The 14,082-nt window shown below is 37.4% G+C and overlaps 1 protein-coding gene across 3 annotated transcripts in view; it reads right to left on the bottom strand.

Annotated features, from left to right (window-relative positions):
- CORIN (corin, serine peptidase) overlaps positions 1–14,082 on the bottom strand; it is a 251,514-nt gene that overhangs the window by 193,246 nt on the left and 44,186 nt on the right. For 2 of the 3 annotated variants that reach the window (XM_001153181.7, XM_009447950.5), the window contains exon 3: positions 6,935–7,135. In XM_001153181.7, coding sequence (XP_001153181.1) covers positions 6,935–7,135 — 201 coding nt within the window. Of the gene's footprint in view, positions 1–6,934; positions 7,136–10,464; positions 10,556–14,082 lie in introns of those variants that run through there. The other variant, XM_063808926.1, reaches the window with a different exon arrangement.

Below are 14,082 nucleotides of genomic sequence, written 5' to 3'. Positions count from 1 at the left end.
CTCATGTTAAAAACATAAAACTAAGAAGAAAGAACAACCTAAGGGTTTTGAATTGGTGCATAAGCTTTCTACACCCAGTAACTTTTGGGTATGAGTTTAGGGCATTTCGGTCCATGTCTAGTTATCAATGTAAATAAATCACTGCAATTTAGACAGCATCATGGTCATCATCCAAATCATTTTTTCTTCAGAAAGAAGACTATGTAGTTCACTGAGGGGGGAAAAGCTAGATATAAAGTGAATTCCCATTTTTGGGGAAATGGTTGAAATAAATTATGGTATAATGAAAACATGGAATACTATTTAGTCATTATAACAATAGATTAGAATTAAGCTATTGCCTTGAAGATATTAACTTGAAGTAGTCTTGGATGGGAAAGATATTTTGTAAAAAAAAAAAAAAGTAATAAAAACAATGACCCAAATCCTCTATGTGAATATTATCCTGTGTACATGTATGTGTATATGTTCATATAAGATTGTAAGAGGATGGAGAAAACTATAAAATCATACATATTTGGCTATTAGGTTCTTCTTAGGCAGAGGAAAGGAGAAGAAATGAAGGAATTTATGCAAAAATGGGAAATAAAAACTTCAATTACAAATAACATATATATCATAATCACATTCATACATTATATAAAAGAGAAAAATCAATTCCCCATATTGAAGGAAATGAAAAAGAAGAAATCAGAGTGAATAAGTAAAGTAAAAACAATTGAGGAGTAGGAAATAATCCCAGAATAGCAAAGTAAGATCCTCCAAAAATCTACTCCTCCACAAAAGCAGTGAAAACACTGGGAAAAAAAAACTGTCAAAGTTAATTTTTTTTTTACTAGAGAGCATCTGGAAAGATGGTGGGATAGAAAACACCAGCAATCTGTCTCCCCACCTAGACAACAATTGCACTGGCAGAATCTGTCTGATATAACTATTTTGGAACTCTGGATTCTATTGAATGTTTGAAAGTTTCAGAGGTGGGACAGAGCAGTTAAAGGAACAGAGTTTTTGTTTGTTATTGAAGTTAAACTGGTATAAATTCAAGTTAGAGTGCTATAACTTTAAGATGTTAAATATGATCCCAAAGGTAACCATAAATAAAATAGCTATCAAATATATATAATCCTTTGAGATTTTATATATATATATATATGACAAAGGAAATGAAAAAGGAATTTAAATGTTTCAATATTAAAAAAAAAACTAAACACAAAAGAAGGCAGTAATCCAGGAAATGAGGGATGAAAAAAAGCTACAAGGTATATAAAAAACAAATAGCAAAATGACAGAAGTAGGTCTTCATCAGTAATTACTTTAAATATTAATGGATTAAATTTTTTCAATCAAAAGACAGAGATTGGCAGAATGGGTTTAAAAAACCATAATCCAACTATATGCTGTCTACCACAGACTCACTTTAGATTCAAAGACACAAATAGGTTGTAAGTGAAAGGATACATAAAAATATTCCCTGCAAATAATAACCAAAAGAAGAGAGTGGGATGACTCGCTTATGATGGTTTGACTTTTATAATTTTTCAACTTTACAATTGTGCAAAAGTGACACACATTTAATAGAAACTGTATTTTGAGTACTCATATAACCATTCTGTTTTTCACTTTCAGTAAGGTGTACAATAAAATACACGAGCTGTCCAATATGTTATTATAAAATAGGGTTTGTATTAGATGGTTTGTCCAACTGTAGGCTAATGTAAATGTTCTGAGCACATTTAAGGTGAAGGCTAAGCTAAGCTACAATGTTCTATAGGTTCGATGTATTAAATGTATTTTTGACTTACAATAGTTTCAACTTACAATGGGTTTATAAGGATATAACTCCATAATAAGTTGAGGAGAATCAGTATCCACAAAATAGGCTTTAAATCAACAACAGTGGCTGGGCGCAGTGGCTAACTCCTGTGATCCCAGCACTTTGGGAGGCCGAGGTCAGGAGATCAAGACCAGCCTGGCCAACATGGTGAAACCGTGTCTCTAGTAAAAATACAAAAATTAGCCAGGCATGGTGGCATGCGCCTGTAGTCCCAGCTACTCAGGAGGCTGAGGCAGGAGAATCGCGTGAACCTGGAAGGCAGAGGTTGCAGTGAGCCGAGATCATGCCACTGCACTCCAGCCTGGGCAACAGAGCAAGACTCCGTCTCAAAAAAAGAAAAATAAATCAAAAATGGTTAGAAGAAATAAAGAAGGACATTATATATTAATAAAAGTTTCAATATAAGAAGAAGATATAACAATTGTAAATATTTACACACCTAATGACAGACCATCAAAATATCTGAAGCAAAAAATTGATAGAACTGAAAGAAGGCCAGGCGCAGTGGCTCATGACTGTAATCTCAGCACTTTGGGAGGCCAAGGTGGGCAGATCACTTGAGGTCAGGAGTTCAAGACCAGCCTGGCCAATGTGGCAAAACCCTGTCTCTACTAAAAATACAAAAATTAGCCAGGCATGGTGGCGTGTGCTTGTAATCCCAGCTACTCAGGAGACTGAGTCAGGAGAATCGCCTGAACCCAGGAGGTGAAGGTTGCAGTGAACTGAGATCGTGCCACTGCACTCCAGCCTGGGCAACAGAGCAAGACTCCATCTCAAGAAAGAAAAAAAGAAAAGAAACAGACAAATGTACAATAATAGTTGGAGACTTGAATACCCCACTCTCAATAATGGATAGAACAACTAGACTGAAGACAAGTAAGGAAACAGAGAAATAACACAATTCCACTTCTAGGTATAAACCCAAGACAACCAGAAACGTTTTCACACAAAAACCTGCATGTGAATATTCACAGAAGCATTATTGATAATAGTTTTAAAAAATGTATATGCAATCCTAATTTCCAACAATGGATAACTGGATAAAGAAAATGTGATAGAGCCATATGAAGGAATATTACTCAGCACTAAAAAGAAATGAAATACTGACACATGCTATATCACGGATGCATTCTGAAAACATCATGCAAAATAAAAGAAGGCAGATACAAAGGACCACATATTGTCTGATGCTTTTTATATAAAAGTTTCAGAATAAGAAAATCCATAGAGATTGAAACTAGATTAGTTTTGGCCAGGAGCTGAGGGAAAGGGGAAATAAGGGACAGGGAATATGCCTTTTTTTTTTTGCAATGATGAGAATATTCTAAAATTAGATAGTGGTGATGGTCTGAAATAGAAGATTCAGGATCAGGTTATCAAAGATGTGATAAGAGAACAGAACACTTTAAGCTTTCAGCACATCAATTTACTCTCTTGTCACTTTAACTCCTCATCAGAGTTACTAGGTTATTTTATTGTGTTCCATATTATCTTTTACCCAAAAGGTCTTGGTTGGCAAAAGTTTCCCCTTTCCTTAAAGTTAAATATATATTTAAATAGTTATAAAATACATAAGGAAAAAATGGTGAAAATAAAAACCCAGATATAGAATACAACCTAGAAAAAGTCCTTGCTGAAACATAGTATGAACATTAACTATGGGCCTTTTCCTTTTTCACATTATAATTTGTTTTCAAAATGTAACTAATGTTAACTCCAGAAGTACCAGATGTCACATAAAGCTTATTTCACTTTCACAAAACCTAACTGTACTACATAGTGTAATATGGGGGTATTCTGGTTAAAGCTTTACAAAATGCAGGATTCTATGTCTTGGCATAACATGAAGAACCCCCAAGAAAAATGTCTTAGGGAAAGACTATTTCTTGGTATTTTCCTACCCAGGATATTTGGGTAGAATAGAATGAATGTCTGGCCATTGTATTTTTGGACTGAAGTATATTTAAATAGCTTTTACATACGCCAGGAATTGAAAATAACATCTTAATTTGAGCATAATAAAAGAGGAGGATAAAAATAAACTCTCTGCTCAGTGTTAGTACAGATCTAAGACATTAAATGATATTTTAAGTAAAATTGGTGAAATAAACATCAAGTCATAGAAGTGTGATCAGGCACTTCTAGCAAAAGTGATAAATCATATATTAAAATTTAAAATGACTATAGTTCATTTATTCATTCAGCTAATATTTTATTACACATTGACTATATAGCAATAAAAACAACAACAAAATAATCTACTCTTTCTTCTCTCCCAGAACTTAAAATTTGTTTAATAATGTTACGGCAAAGAAAACAATAAGATTAAATGATGATGAAAAACTTGAAAGAGCACTGATCTTGGAGTCCTAAGATCTGAATCAAAATTTCATGTCTACTAATTACTAGGCAAGTGATACTGGATACATCAACTAATTTCTCTAAGCCTCAAATTCACACCGTGAAAAATGGGGTATGCTACTACCTGTCTGGTGTATTTCATCAGTTAATTATAAGGATCACAGAGAAAATATTCAAACATTCCCTAAAAACTCTAAAAGTTCTATAATCACAGGCTTGCATTATTACTGAAATGTATGGAAAGCTATCCAATTTCTTGCAATAAATAATTTTAGTTGATATTAACAGTATACTGAGAGTCTATGTGGCCAGACAGGAAAGACTAATGCTAACTGTCAAGTACATTAACAATATAAAATGACACATATGCTAGGATTTTGGCCTTTCTCCATTTAGCCATTCTAATTTGACCTGGATTTCCTCTACATGTCAATTTATGCTCATATTCACAAGCAATGTTCCAATCATAGGAAGAGCAAATGAGTCAGACAGACTTCTATCAAACTTCCAATCTGAGCAATAACAGCCACATGTTTCTCTACTCTTCAGGACATGTATTTGTCAATCCTGTTTGAATCTTAACAAATAATGGAACTTTCAAAATAAAGACAAATGCACTTAGTAGAAGAAAATAACAGTTACTGTAATTGCAACCACATTAACTTGACTGAGTTTTTGTTTAAATTACTTCTGTACTTCTGATGAAAAACACTGTTCTTAAGAATAATGAAGTGCTTAAGACATGACTGAAAAATAAAACCTCACAATTAAACCCATGAGGAAAATAAATTTAACTTGGCATAATTCTGGTTTGCAAAAATACTGTCAGGTAATGAACCCAAATCCATATGAATCACTGGTAAACACTATGCACAACAAACAGTTAATACCTATAGGTGCTCTGTGAAACAGTGGAATCCAAACTGTCTGTCTCTTTTGGGTTGGAGAAATAGAATAATCCTGCTTTTCCTCAAACACTGGCAAACATATACTATGATAGCTAAAAGTCAACTTAATCCTTCCTTTCCTGGCTCAAAATAAAAATAAATACACCATCTCAGACTTAAGATGTGATATCCCTCTGTGGGTTTTCATGAAAGAGAGAGAAACACACAAGAAAATGATCATGGTTGGATGGGCTTTGTGTAATTTTCAATCACATAGCCTTGTTTTAGAAAGTAGAAATGAAGAGCCAAGACAACTGTGGAGAAAATTCTGGCAGTGGCTGTACTGTGCTCTGATTATTTTTTATTAGCATTGGTCGTATCACACCCAAAGCTTCTTGCCATTTTCCATGCAAATCCACTCCCACCGAGTATTCTGTATTCCGGAAGGGCAGTAACTTTATCAAAAGGTAGAGTCACATTCCAGAGCATATCATCTGTCACCTCTCACCAACTCACCACGCCCCATGTCCACACTTTCTGTCTTTTCTCTCTCCCAGCTCTTCTGGAATAACTAACAAATCCTTCCCTTTGCCCTCATGCAGAAGAGTTTGGCACATGCCATTTTTCTCAAGGTGTGATTTTTTTTTTTTTTGTCATTCACCAACATGTAAAATAAATTTTACAGCCAATAATAGCAGGTGAAAAGGGAAGCAAGATGAAAAAAGGACACATGAATGTCTCAAAAGGAAATAGGGGGCTGGGTGCAGTGGCTCATGCCTGTAATCCCAGCACTTTGGGAGGCCGAGGCAGGTGGATCATGAGGTTAGGAGTTCAAGACCAGCCTGACTAACATGGTGAAACCCTGTCTCTACTAAAAATACAAAAATTAGCCAGGCATGGTGGCGCATGCCTGTAATCCCAGCTACTCAGGCGGCTGAGGCAGGAGAATCACTTGAACCCAGGAGGCAGAGATTGCAGTGAGCTGAGACTGTGCTACTGCATTCCAGACTAGGAGACAGAGAGACTCCATCTCAAAAAAAAAAAAAAAAAAAAAAGGTAAATAGGGGGATAGCTCCCATTAAATCACTCAGCATCCTGTTACTGAATTGGTCCTCCTGCAAGGGACCAACCACAAAGTCAGTGACTTAACTTACTTATTAACTCAAAATAAGTAACTTAAAACTTCAAAAACTTCAAAGCTGAAGCGCAAACTTTCACAGATGAACCACTACAAAATCAATGCCACTATACTGGGGCAAGCAGCATAAATTTTCAGACCTCAGAAATATTGAATGGCATTGATACGTTTTCATTTCTTACTCAGTCCTACCTGAACATCTGGGCTGATGGCATTTCATGTTTAAGAATAGGGCACTCAGCAGGGCGCGGTGGCTCACGCCTGTAATCCTGGCACTTTGGGAGGCCGAGGCGGGCGGATCACTTGAGGTCAGGAGTTCGAGACCAGCCTGGCCAATATGGTGAAACCCCATCTCTACCAAAACTACAGGAAAAAAAATTAGCTGGGCGTGGTGGCGGGCGCCTGTAATCCCAGCCACTCAAGAGGCTGAGGCAGGAGAATTGCTTAAACCTGGGAGGCGGAGGTTGCAGTGAGGTCAGATTGCACCACTGCACTTCAGCCTGGGTGACAAGAGCAAAACTCCGCCTGAAAAACAACAACAACAACAACAACAACAAACAAAATAGGGCACTCAGCTACTCTTACCAGGTAACTGAGTGGAGATTTTCCTGTGTGACCGGCAAGTGATTGTGAACTAAAAGCATTGGTTGCCAAACTTAAAAACCTACCTGTGGGACATTAAAAGCCTCTAGCATGTATCACCTTTGGACTTACTTGTATTCCTGTGACTTTGGTCCCCTGGGAGAGAAGCATCCGTAGTCCAGGCTGGAACGTGTTGGTCGGGATGTGCAGTAGACACCACAGTGCTCTGGTTATAAATTGTATTTGTAAGAATAACATCGGACCCTTGGATTTCACCATCAGTGACCAAAGGTTCACTCCCATTTGATTTAAAATAGACCTTTTGTAATGTTCCTGAAAGACAAAAACAAACACACAAAAAAACCTATTTTTGAAACATTACTAGAAGTGTTTATTTTAAAAAACATTAAGAAAACTCTAGAGCTACTTTCCCTATGTCATTCTAACCAGGTAAACACAAAGACGAAGATGAAAGCCGTAATAGTGACCTCCTTCTTGGGGTCAACAACCACAAAACCAAGAGTTTCTCTTCTACCACAAATCACACAGCCCTGTGATGAAACATGGCTTTCTCAAGAGCTTACGGTTTAGAAACTGGGTCTCCTATCAAGGTTTCCTGGTGCTTCAAAAATGTAGGGTAATTCTACCTCACCTGAGACTCACCACACAATAAAATGTGGTGAATCTCACAGCATTCTCTTTCACTTCCTTAGTTTCTTAATCTCACCGGTCATTGTTTGCTACTCAGGACCCAGGACATGTGCTCTACCTCTCTCTGTATCTGTCATCAAGGGACACAATGGTGCTTGCCATCAGCTTTATATTTCCCACATTTTGCACTAATTTTCAGTAAACTATGCATCACACACAAATAAAAAATAAGAGGGCTCATACATTTATCAAAACTTGTATCATAGGAACCAAAAAAAAAAAAAAACCTCTAAAGCACAAACTAAAAGAAGAAACTAATTATCTTCATCTTCGACCAGAAAATAAAAATGTAATTATATGAAATAAGAAATACTCATTTAAAAAATTTATTTCCATAGGTTATTGGGGAACAGGTGGTGTTTGGTAACATGAGTAAGTTCCTTAGTGGTGATTTGTGAGATTTTGGTGCACCCATGCACCATGCAAAGTTTGGCACATGCCATGAGCAGTATACACTGCACCTAACTTGTAGACTTTTACCCCAACCCTCTTTCCACACTTTCCCCGAGTCCCCAAAGTTCATTGTGTCATTCTTATGCCTTTGCATCCTCATAGCTTAGCTCCCACTTATGAGTGAGAACATACGATGTTTGGTTTTCCATACTCATTAAACTAAGATTATCAACTGGCCACTTTCTCAAGGTATCCATTCATTGACAAAACAAAGAACCAAACCTAAGATTATTGAAAACCACCTTGCTTTGTCTTTAGGAAGAAACATTTGAAAACTTTGAAAGAGATCGTGTATTTTTAACTCAGTCAAAATAGACAGCAGATTGTGTTTCCAGAATATCGCACTGTACTTGAGCATGCCACGAAAATAAATGAATGTGATATTGACCCATCGATAGAAATAGCCAAGGGAGATTTTCTTTTCTAAAAGCATTTACAGTGAATGCTCTAATTGGCTCTCACTTTTCTAAATAGTCCCAAGGACCATTAAAAATAAAAGAAACATAAATAAAATGTTTAATATCAGTCTATGGAAAAAATTTCTCTACATATGCTTGACACTTGGAAAACATTAACTACAAATAAAAATAGAAAAGCAGCTGTTTCTAGCTAACTGAGATCAACAGTTTCCTCTGCCAAAAGATTGTAAATAAAACATTGAAGCATAAAAGCTAAATCATGACCATGTAATGCGGGTAACATGCTCTCCAAACCGTCTGTGTGATCATGAGCAAAAGTCAAATGCAGTAGGTAAAATGAAGGAATTCATTTAATTGTTATTGATTTTCAAAATGATTTAGACTTTATCCTAATCAAAATAAATGTGATAGGTTTAATTACTATAGGAAATGTATTTCACCCATACAGAATAATTAGTAATTAATCAATTACCTATAGTTTTCCTTACATCCATTTGTTAATTGCTCTCTTCCTTGCTTATTTTTGGCATAAAGAGATTTTTTCCATAAGGTGATATTTATGCTAATGTGGTTGTAATGAATATATAGGCCCATTAAGTTGATTTACTTATCTTGCTGAATCTATGAGTAGGCATCCAGTTCTGTCAACATACTTTTAGCAAATGCCAATTGTTCACGGTTGTACCCTGGAGTAATTCCCTTAAAATGAGTTCCTTCTCATATAAAATATATGAACACTTGTTCCTAACTTTTTGGTAATAATTAGCCTTATTAATAATCTTTCCTTTGTCATTTTAATCTTTCCTTTATCATTTTAACCAAACAGTGTTTAAAGTGTTCATAACATCTGGCTGGGCACAGAGACTCATGCCTGTAATCCCAGCACTTTGGGAGGCCGAGGCAGGTGGATCACCTGAGGTCAGGAGTTCTAGACCACCCTGACCCACGTGAAACCCCCTCTCTACTAAAAATACAAAAAAAAAAATTAGCTGGGCATGGTGGCGGGCACCTGTAATCTCAGCTACTAGGGAGGCTGTGGCAGGAGAATTGTTTGAACCCGGCAGGCAGAGGTTGCAGTGAGCCGAGTTTGCACCATTGCACTCCAGCCCGGGCAACAAGAGTGAAATTCTGTCTCAAAAATAAATAAATAAATAAATAAAAATAAAGTATTCATAACATCTGTTTATCCTAAGAAGTCCTCTGAAACATTGACATTTTTAAGAAAACACTGACTTGGATAACAACTTTCTTTTAAAAAGGCAGCTTCATTGCTCTTAAGCTTTATGTATTGAAAGCAATTTGGCAGAATAAAGAGAAAGATAATATTTGAGAGGTACTGTAGTTAATGTTTTTAAAGTATATTTTGGGGGAAGAGAAACAGAATAAACTTAAAGGACATGTCTTTAAAAGCCTGAACTCACTGGACAACTTGTTTTCAAGTATCTCTGGAAGCTGACCAACTCCCAACACGGTTGTCTACTATGCATTTTCTTTTAAGCACAAGAATTAGAACTCAATAAAACTAAATGCTTTCAACCTGTATCATGATGAGCTATAAAAATGCTAAGAGGCCGGGCGCGGTGGCTCACGCCTGTAATCCCAGCACTTTGGGAGGCTGAGGCAGGCTCATCATGAGGTCAGGAAATAGAGACCGTCCTGGCTAACACAGTGAAACCCCGTCTCTACTAAAAATACAAAAAAAAATTAGCCGGGTGTGGTGGCGGGCGCCTGTAGTCCCAGCTACTCGGGAGGCTGAGGCAGGAGAATGGCATGAACCCGGGAGGTGGAGGTTGCAGTGAGCTGAGATCGCGCCACTGCACTCCAGCCTGGGAGACAGAGCGAGACTCCGTCTCAAAAAATAATAATAATAAAAATACTGCTAAGATATATTAGCCCAAAGTAGAGTATTTATTCTTCTAATACTGCCTCATTCTTTTCTACATTTCTATGTTTATTGTGCTATGGTTAAAAGTACAGGTTCCACAGCCAGCCCACCCGAGTTTAAATCCCATCTCTACCACTTGCCCTGAAACTTTGGACAAAGTCTTAACTGCCATAAAGGAAGGAAAAATAAAATACCTCTTCATGGGGCTGGCTGTGGTGAGACAGCCAAGTAAAAATGGCTCCCCGGCAGAACCTCCGACTGGCCTGCGCACTGGGAGGAGCGTGCACTGGGGTGGAGCCTCAGGAGGTTCACACCGTTGGCAGAGGTGAGGAGCCTGGCCTCTCCTGTTCCGGGGTGGTATTTGGGACTCAACTTGTGAGGCGGGAAACTGGCTAGCAGGACTCTCATTTTGCTGAGAGTCCCTGTTTCCCTTTTTTTTCCCCTTTTAGCCCGATAAATTCCAGTTTTCTCACCGTTCAAAGTGCCTGTGAGCCTAATCTTTCATGGCGGTGTAAGAGCCCAGCTTTTAGGTGAACTAAGGAGAAAGTCCTACAACATTGGGATCAAATCAGTCAATACCTATATAAACACTTCGAATGGCTTTTGGCACTAAGTTCTCCGTAACTGTTAGTCATTACTACACATTGACGGTAATGACAATAAAATTGTCTTCTTTAGGACTGCTAAGGTACTTTTAGATAAATATCAATTTCATTTTACTGAATAAGTGGACCAAATAAGTGGATCCCAGTGTCACAAAATGGCTAACTTTCAGAAGTGAATCACTTAACCCACATTTGGAGTGAGGAAACTATGGCTTTTTCATGCTAAATTATTAATAGAAAGTCACATTGTATTAAGATAGTCTGGCTCAAAAGTGTTTCAGCTCTATAGCCACAAAAAAGTAATGATATTTAAGAAATAGTATATAATTCTAATAATAATAATAGTCAAACTTTACTGATTCCTTGTAATGAAGAGATTGGGCACTGTGGTAGACAGAATAATGCTCCCCCAGAGATGCCACATCCCAATTCCTAGAACCTGTGAATATTCTGCTTTACATACTTTACGTGGTAGAAGGGATGTTGCAGATGTGATTAAAGTAAAAATTTTGAGATGAAGAGACTATCCTGGATTATTCAGGTGAGCCCAATGTAATCACAAGGGTCTTTATAAGCAGAAGAGGGAGATAAGAGAGTATGTGTCAGGGTCATGAACTGTGAGAAAAACTCAATGGACCATTGCTTGTTTTGAAGATGGAAAGAGCCACAAGCCAAGGAATGCAGGAAGCCCTAGAAGCTAGAAAAAGCAAGAGAATAGATTGTCCCATAGAGTCTGCAGAAGGAACACCTAAATTTTGCCCAGTGAGACCTATTTTGAACTTCTTAACTCTAAGATAATAAATTTGTACTATCTTTTTAAGCTACCAAGTTTGTGGTAATTTGTTACAGGAGCAATAAAAAATTAATACAAGCACCTTGCTAAGTTCCCTCACTATAGGCATCAACTGAGTTAACCTTCCAATAATCCTATAAAACAGATAATATAATTAATCGTTTGACAGAGTTTTAGAGAGATGGAAACTGAAGTTTATGAGAGTGAATTAACTTGCTCAAGATTTGAGTTGGGACATGGCAAATAGACATATACATATACACACACGCTTTTCATTCTGGACAAAACATACAGGTTTTAAAAGTCAACCATTATGTGCTTGCAGAATTCATCTTCCTATAATGTGATTTTAAAATTAATTTCTTAGCTTTGTATCTTTAGCCATGTGAAACACATTTACTTTGCATTTTCTATGTGCCAAGAACTTCATACTTACTCTGCTGAGAACACAATATTTAGTAAGAGGTCCTTACTATCAAGATGTTTATAGATTAGTTGAGGGAGACGGGCAGGCAATCTAAAAAATATTAATATAAACTATGGTACAAGTGCTTTGAGAATGATATGCATAGGACAATCTGGTAGCAAAAAGTAGAGAAATAGTCCTCATTCCATTTGAAAAAGTCAGGAAAGCCTGTTTAGAGACGAGTATCCTAAATATGAATCTTAAAAGATTAGGGATTTTCTAGGTTTAAGCAAAGTATTTGTGGGGAGGAGAGTGGCGTGGCAAGAGGAAGTGAAACATTTTCTAGATAAAGCCAAGGGAAAAACATATGAAAAGGCCCAGCAGCAAGTAACTTAAAAACATGGCTAGTACACAGGAGCCTGGTAAGAGAAAAGACTGAAAAGGGAAGAGACACCAGACAGGATAGGTCTTGTACAAGGCTTGGAATTTACCTTGTGATAGAAAATTTTAGAAAGGTCTTAAATAGGGTGAAACATATTAGAATGATCACTTTGGCAGCAGGGTGACGTTTACAAGTTTAGAGGATAGTTAGAAGGCTATTGTAATACTCCAAGTGAGAAAAGAGTAAGGCCTTAGCCAACACAAAAACCCTATGGACAAAGGGAACATTAGGAGAAAGCTCCAAAGATGCAAAATCATATGAACATGAGAGAAAGGTCCCTTCGAGGTCTCTGGTTTGAATAATGTAGTAAACAAACATATCCCCAACTGAGTTGGTGTCATATCGTTAGTGCTGTTCATCAAATATTTCCAGTTCTCTCTCCTTCTACTGGGGCATAAGCTGAGCATTGCATTCTCTGGCCTCTTGAGTGAGACCTTGCTTCAAGTTCAAGGCTATAAGCAAAACTAAAAAGTGTTGCTTCTAGGCAGAAGCATTTAATTGCTGATGTAAGAGGCTTCAGAGCTCTGACACAATCATCACAAAGGCTCAAGATGGTGGCTAGTTCATCAATTTGGTCCCTGAAGGACCTCGATGAGCACAGGCCCCCTGCCATCTTGCAAAGGACATGTAGTATTGTAATAAATTAACTATTGTTGTTTGTAAATCACCAGTATTGGGGGATTTGCTGTTGTTACATGACAGAATCTAGCCAATCTTGACTAAAACAATAGATAATAGAGAATGAAAAATAGATTTGTAGGAGCTTGTTGTTGTTGTTGTTGTTGTTACACTTTATTGAATATAAAGGGCCTGTGAAACATTCAGGGGGGAAAAAGCCCAAATCTGAAGCAATCTGATGATTTCCTCCAGATGCCTCACCAGACTCCCCCACAATGCTGTCCCTCCTTTGTGTTCCCAGAGCACGCACTGGTTATATTGTAGCACATATGCACTCAAGTGGAACTGTCTGTCCCATGCATCTGTACATCAATCCCCGAGCAGAACACCTAGCACCAGTGTAGGGCTCCATAAATATTCGTTGAACGTATGAATGATGAATGAACTAATGGAAATGGCTGATATTGCCAAGAGGGGTATCAGTGTAAAGTGAGAAGACAGCTGAGGACAGACAGCTCTTTTTAATGCCATTTAATGGACAGTTAAAGAAAGGTTAGCTTAAGGAAAATGAGAAACAGCAGGCAGAGATACTGAAGGACAATCAGAGGTGACAATATGAAGGCATAGTTGAAGAGCATAATGAGATGAAAGTAGTAGTCAACACTGAGGAAGATCATATGCGCATAGCACATCTGGGGAGAAGAAAGCATTGCTGGCACCAACTAACAATGAACATTCTTACCATGAATTGATGTACACAGACACAGAGAGAAACATAGGTTCTTCATTTCAAAGTCTCGTTCAAATACACATTGGTTTCCAATGCAGCACATTGGATAAAAAGACACTGGTGGGCTTGCTAAGTATAGATATAGGAGTATGAAAAGAAGTGAAAGAGATGATCAGAAGGGGACTGATAGAGGTATAGGAATCATCTGGGGTGGTTCT

Source organism: Pan troglodytes, chromosome 3 (assembly GCF_028858775.2).
Source record: "Pan troglodytes isolate AG18354 chromosome 3, NHGRI_mPanTro3-v2.0_pri, whole genome shotgun sequence".
Lineage (NCBI taxonomy): Eukaryota > Metazoa > Chordata > Mammalia > Primates > Hominidae > Pan > Pan troglodytes.
This window is presented reverse-complemented; position numbering and strand designations above follow the sequence as displayed.